A 7,641-nucleotide genomic window follows, 5' to 3' on the forward strand; every position below is an offset into this window, starting at 1 on the left:
AAATGAACTACGAAAATTTTTCTAATTGGATATCGAATAAAGTGATTCCGAATCTGCCACCGAACTGTGTTATTGTTATGGACAACGCTTCATATCACAACAAGGAACACAACAAAGCTCCAACTAGGTCCTCGAATAAAAGCGAAATGATTGAATGGTTATTAAAAAATAAGGTGGAAGCTGAGTTGACAATGAGAAAAACAAAATTATTTGATTTAATTAAACAACATAAGCCGGAAGACAAAGTATTTGAAATTAATAAAATACTTGAAGCCCATGGACACACTGTGCTGCGACTTCCACCATACAACTGTGACTTAAATCCAATTGAAATGGCGTGGGCAAAGCTCAAGAATTTCGTCAGAGGAAGAAATATTCTTGGAGATATTTGCATGACGAAGTTGCTGCAGTTGGTGAAAGAAGGTATGTAGACATTTTCTGAGCTTCCATGTTTTATTCCGAACTAAATTTTGCCGTAACCGAAAGAGAGCGTATACAAAAACTTGTCCCAATTGTTACAGGTTTTGAAACGATAAGTCAAGATGACTGGAGTGCATACTGCCTCCATGTGGAGAAACTTGAAAGAGAATATTGGGTTAAGGATGGGGTTATGGAAGACATAATAGACGCTATAGTTATTAATTTAGAAAGTGATGACGACGAGGACGACGACGACGACGACGACGACGACAGTAATGATAGTGACAATGTTGATGATGACCTCTAAAATACGATGTATGTAAACAGGCAATGAATATTTTTTTGAAAAATATGTTGTGTGTTCTTTCAAGCCTGACTCTGCTCATACACTATGAAATTTCTTTTGGTAGAAATGTAGTACATGATAGTAAAAGATTTTCCAAGATAAATACAGTCAAATGTTGTCCAAAGCAATAAATACCATTATCACTTGTTGTACAAAACCAGGAATAACTTGAGAGCTTCATGGTAAAATCAATTAACGTTTCGCTAGCAGAACGTGATTCAATCACGTAATACATTTAATGCCTAGAGAACAGCAGCATTTGAATATACTCTGTCACTAAAACTCTATCTCGGTTACTATTCACATGATTCTAAGGAATATTGCTTAAAACATGTGTGCAATAGCTAATCTAAACACTACTGAAATTTCTTTCGAGACACGTATACCGATTCTGGACTTCTATGTAAAAAGCTTGACATACAAGGTGCGTTCACATATTAATTTTTATTTTTTGGTAATAACTTTACTTGTTAATCTACAACAATGTTATCCTATTCAAAATATTCCCCAGTACATGCTATACACTTATGCCAGTGCTTTTTCCAATTCCCAAAACACTTTAGGAATTATTTCCTCGGGATAGTTCATAGGCCTTTTGACTGCATTTTTAATCTCACCCATTCTTGTAAAACTGCTGTCCTTTAAGGCCTGCTTTGAAATGTTTATACCACTTGTGTGTTCTGGGTTTACTCATAAGAGACTCACCAAAAGCAATATTTAACATTCCTAAAAATTTGATAAACTTTATTCCATTCTTATAACAAAATTTAGTACAGATTCTCTAATCTATTTTTATACAAAACAAATAATAGTTGATGCTACCAAAACACATATAACTTTTTTGACAACTGAGAGCCGGCCGCGGTGGTCTAGCGGTTCTGGCGCTGCAGTTCGGAACCGCGGGACTGCTACGGTCGCAGGTTCGAATCCTGCCTCGGGCATGGGTGTGTGTGATGTCCTTAGGTTAGTTAGGTTTAAGTGGATCTAAGTTCTAGGGGACTTATGACCTAAGATGTTGAGTCCCATAGTGCTCAGAGCCATTTGAACCATTTGACAACTGAGAACTGGGTAAATACCCAATATGCAAAACATTGCACAGATACTTTTCAGACACGTTTACGAAGAGAGTGGCAAAAAAAGCAGTGCAAACCGAACTAATACAAAACACGGAATTATAAATTTCTGCTTACTTTTTAAACACTCTTCGTGTTGCAAGAATTGTTAAGTTCCAATGCAGACCCTTTAAAGAAAACTTCTACATTTTAGTAAGAACAAGCCTTAAATTCTACAGGTTGATTGCACTATATCTGGTTCGTCTTACGAATAGAGGAACATACATTCACATGAAGAGGCATTCGGTTCTATGTTTGTAGTAGAATACTGACTTCCGTTCTTATGTTAATATTATTTACTCTATAATGTTTTGTTTCGAAGAAGCAATCGTCTTTTGTTTTCCTTATACTCTTAATGCATTTGTCTAAAAATAAACACAGCCGGGACGTATCTGTATGCGGCGTCGCCACAGATATGAAGCGCGCACCGCCGCAGGGCCGGTACTACGTTGTGAAACAGCCTGTAGAAGCGCCCTGTGACGTAGCAGGGTAGGCAGAGTGGGGACTCGCTTGCTCGCTCTTCAGTTTACAGACAGACTATACCACCAAGCCCAGTCGAAGCCAGTCCAATCAGGGCGAAAGGAGGAGCAAGACGGCTTGCCATCCCCTCCACCTACCGACGAGGTTGAAGGTTCCACCGTTAAATAAAGCGATAAAAACCCTCATCATGGAAAAATCGTAAAACGAGATCAGCCACTGAGGCATTGTCAGCTAACGCCAGGGGTAGTGAGTCAGGAAAGCTAAAAGTCCGTCGCAGGGCAGCTAAGTCAGGACAGTCCATTAAGAGGTGAACCACAGTCAACACTGATCCACAATGACAGAGTGGTGGTCCTCACAATGGAGGAGATAACCATGAGTCAGCCACGTATGGCCGATTCAGAGCCAGCAAAGGACAACAGGAGGCTTTACGAGAGGGCTGTAAGGGGAACCCCCACATAGTTGTAGAATCTTTATCACCCTGAGCTTGTTCGGTGAAGAGAGAGCGTGCCATTCTGTATTCCAAAGTAACAAAATATGACAATGTAATGCCAAATGAAGGTCTATTTCCGGAATGCCAATAGTAAGAGATGGCCCCTTAGTAGCCAAATTAGCCAGTCAATCAGCAAGTTCATTGCCAGGAATCCCAACATGGCCAGGGGTCCAAATGAAAACCACTGAGCATCCATGTTGATCAAGGAGAGAAAGGGCGTCCTGGATAGCTATGACCAACGGGTGGCAAGGGAAGCACCAGCCAACAGCTTGCAAACTGCTCAAGGAGTCACTACAGGTAGTGAAGGACAGTCCTAAGCAGAAGCGGACATGGTCCAGTGCACACAAGATGGCTACAAATTCTGCAGTAAAAAACACTACAGCCACCTGGCAAGGAACGAAGTTCCGAGTGCCTCGCATACGTGTAAGCATAACCAGTGTGACCAATAACCATGGAGCCATCAGTATAAATCACTTCTGAACCCCAGGAGACAGTAGAATTGGTGGCAAAGGGCCTCCAGAGGGACAGAATCCTTTGAATTGATGGAGAGATCAGACAGAGCTGTGGCCGAGGGACGTACCATGGAGGGGAATGTGCATGAGCGGAGAAAAGAAGCAGTAAAGGGAAGTACTGGAGCTTAGAAAAGAGCCACTGAATGCGGGCAGCCGTGATAAACCCACATCATGGCTCCCGCTGCAGGAGGTCGATCTCGTGTCCGCTGACAGATACTGTGAAACTCCGAAGCAACTCAAATGGGCAATTCAGAACTGGAGAAGAGGAATGTTGAGCAAGGGCGTACACATCTCCATGACAATGCTCGTCCACACCACTCGGCAAACTGTTGCTCTCCTGCTACAGTTTCAGTGGAACATAGTCACCCACCAACCCTATAGTCCTGACTTGGTGCCCTGTGACTATCACCTGTTCCCTAAGTTAAAAGAACATTTGGCCAGAAAGCGATTCAACTCCAATGACGAGGTGGAAGCGAGCTGGTATAATATGGGCATACAAAAACTGCCACAGCATCTACAAAAACGCATTGACAGAAATGGTGATTATGTCAAAAAATAGCTAAATGTTCAAGCTGTAAACTGATGTAAACCATTGTAGAAATAAACAGGTCTATGTACTTATAAAAAATAGGAGACCTTACTTTTGGTATTACCCTCGTATAAAACATAATAAATCAATAAATGGAGTTGATGCAGATGAGTGGCTTTCAAGGATGATAGCTAAAGAGCAATGCTTTCATCTGAGGTAACGTTTGTTGAATCATGTGATGGATTTAAGTTGTTAATTCTAGGGTCATTGTGAAAATATTCAGTTACCGTAAAACATTAACTTCTCTAGTTTTAAAGATATTAAAAGTATTGTTGAGTTGTTGGATGTGGGTATGGGCACTGATGGGGGGGGGGGGGGGGAGAGGGGGGAGGGAATCTGGAGTGTGAGGGTGAGGGTGAGGCAAAAGGTGTGGAGTGAATGGGGCGGGGCTGGGAAGAGGAGGGGGTAGGAACATTGTTGTTGTTGTTGTTGTGGTGGTGGTGGTGGTGGTCTTCTTCCATCCTGAGACTGGTTTGATGCAGCTCTCCATGCTACTCTATCCTGTGAAAGCTGCTTCATCCCCCAGTACCTACTGCAACCTACATCCTTCTGAATTGGCTTAGTGTAGTCCTCTCTTAGTCTCCCTCTACGATTTTTACCCTCCACACTGCCCTCCAATGCTAAAATTGTGATCCCCTGATGCCTCAGAACATGTCCTACCAACCGGTCCCTTCTTCTTGTCAAGTTGTGCCATAAACTCCTCTTCTCCCCAATTCTATTCAACACTTCCTCATTAGTTATGTGATCTATCCATCTAATCTTCAGCATTCTTCTGTAGCACCACATTTCGAAAGCTTCTATTCTCTTCTTCGAAACTATTTATTGTCCATGTTTCACTTCCATACATGGCGACATTCCATACAAACACTTTCAGGAACGACTTCCTGACACTTAAATCTATACTCGAAGTTATCAAATTTCTCTTCTTAAGAAACACTTTCCTTGTCATTGCCAGTCTACATTTTATATCCTCTCTACTTCGACCATCATCAGTTATTTTGCTCCCCAAATAGCAAAACTCCTTTACTACTTTAAGTGTCATTTCCTAATCTAATTCCCACAGCATCACCTGATTTAATTCGACTACATTCCATTACCCACGTTTTGCTTTTGTTGATGTTCATCTTATGTCCTCCTTTCAAGACACTGTCCATTCCATTCAGCTGCTCTTCCAGGTCCTTTGCTGTCTCTGACAGAATTACAATGTCATCGGCGAACCTCAAAGTTTTTATTTCTTCTCCATGGATTTTAATACCTACTCCGAATTTTTCTTCTGTTTCCTTTACTGCTTGCTCAATATACAGAGTGAATAACACCAAGGATAGGCTACAACCCTGTCTCACTCCCTTCCCGACCATTTCTTCCCTTTCATGCCCCCTCGACTCTTTTAACTGCCATCTGCTTTCTGTACAAATTGTAAATAGCCTTTCGCTCACTGTATCTTACCCCTGCCACCTTCAGAATTTGAAAGAGATTATTCCAGTCAACATTGTCAAAAGCTTTCTCTAAGTCTAAATATGCTAGAAATGTAGGTTTGCCTTTCCTTAATCTATCTTCTAAGATAAGTCTTAAGGTCAGTATTGCCTCACATGTTCCAACATTTCTATGGAATCCAAACTGATCTTCCCCGAGGTCGGCTTCTACCAGTTTTTTCCATTCGTCTGTAACGAATTTGTGTTAGTACTTTGCAGCCGTGACTTATTGAACTGATAGTTCGGTAATTTTCACATCTGTCAACACCTGTTTTCTTTGGGATTGGAAACATTATATTCTTCTTGAAGTCTGAGGGTATTTCGCCTGTCTCATACATCTTGCTCACCAGATGGTAGTTTTGTCAGGACTGGCTCTCCCAAGGCTGTTAGTAGTTCCTGCATTACCCCTATTTGATTTTGTATTTATAACCCTGTATTAACCTACCAAAAGTCTTGTTGCTCCTGCCACCTAACTTTACTAATTCCCACTATATCTAACTTTAACCTACCATTTCCCTTTTTTAATTATCTAACCTACCTGCCCGATTAGGGTATCTGGCATTCCACGCTCCGATCTGTAGAATGCCAGTTTTCTTTCTCCTGATAACGACATGGACATAACTGAAGCAAATGCAGAAGTTATAGGCATGGGATGGATCCCATCATACTTTGGACATGCCTTGGTGTAAGTAAGTCGATCTAAGGTCTTGTACTCTTGATTCCGCCCATAGTCACCACAGAGGGGATCATTGGTGCAGCGGGAAGACATGTGTCCAAACTGGAAGCATTTAAAGCATCTCATCGGTGGTGGAATGTAAGGTTTTACATCACACTGATACCCCATCACCTTTACCTTCTACGGCAGGGTATCCCCCTCGAAGGCCAGGATAAAGGCACCTGCATCAGTGTGACTGACTTTAGGGCCTTGCCGTACACGGCTGATAAATCAGACTCCTCGCCACTCGAGGTTTGCACGGAGCTCTTGTCAGTTTGGAGTAGAAGATCCCAGTGGAAAATGGTGACTCGAGTTCAAAGATTTGTGGAGTGTGACGGAGACTGGGATGTCACCGAGATGGTCACAAGCACGCAGAGCTTCAGATTGGGCAGCAGAAGAGGTCTTTATGAGCAAAGCACCGGATTGCATTTTACTCATTGATTCCACTTCGCCATACTTATCTGCAATCATCTCTATGAAAAACAAAGGCTTGATCAAGGCGAACCTTTTGCTTTCTGTCCTAGTACAAACCAGGAACTGAGGGAAAGGTTTCAACCCAGGCTGGCAAGCTTGACCATCTTCCCAGGGGGTAGCCAGGGAGGGGAAGGCCAAAGGATCAGAAGAAGGAGTGTTATGTCTTCTATCACTCTTAGAGACAGCCACAGAATTGACACGATGCTGAAGCTTTTGTCGCTTCATGTGCAAGGCGTCCACCCTAGTACCACCCACACGAACCAGGAGCTTGCCCCGTGGGCGCCACCCAGCCACAGCAAGGGCCGTATGGCGCAGTGGCCATTGCCGGGAGTTCTGATGCCCCAAAGTGATAAACACTGACTCCTTGGCATACACGAGGCATTAGCAGCTCAGGTACTAGCAGTGTGATCCCTGTGCTTTCAGGGGGCTCAGCCAAGTGGGTACTTAACAACCCCACCACACGGACTGGCTACCGTGCTGGTGACCTAGCAGGAGGGGGGCCAGGTTGCAAAGCGAAAGGGGAGGGGAGGAGAGGGGGAGAGGAACCTGCACCATGGAAGCTAGGTAGGGAGTTCATCCCCAAATGGCTCACATTGAACGGAAAGTTAAATGTAGGTCAAACCCCAAGGGGACCGAAAACGCCAAAAAGGAGAGGGAAACGGCAAACTAAACAATAGCACATACCAAAACAAAGCCGGGAGAAGAGCCAGGTCGATATAAAGATGTCCACCAAGAGGGAAAGGAGGGGGGAGGGAGTAAGGAGCAAGGACGGGGAAGGAGAGAAACAGGGACGGTAATGCAGTCTGTAAAAAGGAAGGAGACTGCAAAAGCTCGGGGCTCCGTGCGTGCCACACACATAGCCACAAAAGGGACTGTGGGCCCCCTGGGAGGGCCCTGAATGAGCTTTGGGGCCACGACAGTGGTTGCACAAGTAGCAGCAGCAGCAGCAGCACCAGCAGCAGCAGTAGCAGCACTGGATGGTACACCAGGTTGAACTTTCAGAGGGACAGGGAGCTCCACAACAGCAGCAA

General features: G+C 43.7%; 1 protein-coding gene across 1 annotated transcript; it reads left to right on the plus strand.

Annotated features, from left to right (window-relative positions):
* The first annotated feature begins 272 nt into the window (after positions 1-272).
* LOC124712140 (calsequestrin-1-like) lies at positions 273-727 on the plus strand. The gene is made up of 2 exons (XM_047242438.1): positions 273-423; positions 522-727. The coding sequence occupies exons 1-2, from the start codon at positions 333-335 to the stop codon at positions 725-727; spliced, it is 297 nt and encodes a 98-aa protein (XP_047098394.1). The 5' UTR covers positions 273-332.
* The last annotated feature ends 6,914 nt before the right edge of the window (positions 728-7,641 follow it).

The sequence above is a fragment of the Schistocerca piceifrons genome, chromosome 8 (assembly GCF_021461385.2).
Source record: "Schistocerca piceifrons isolate TAMUIC-IGC-003096 chromosome 8, iqSchPice1.1, whole genome shotgun sequence".
Classification (NCBI taxonomy): Eukaryota; Metazoa; Arthropoda; class Insecta; order Orthoptera; family Acrididae; genus Schistocerca; species Schistocerca piceifrons.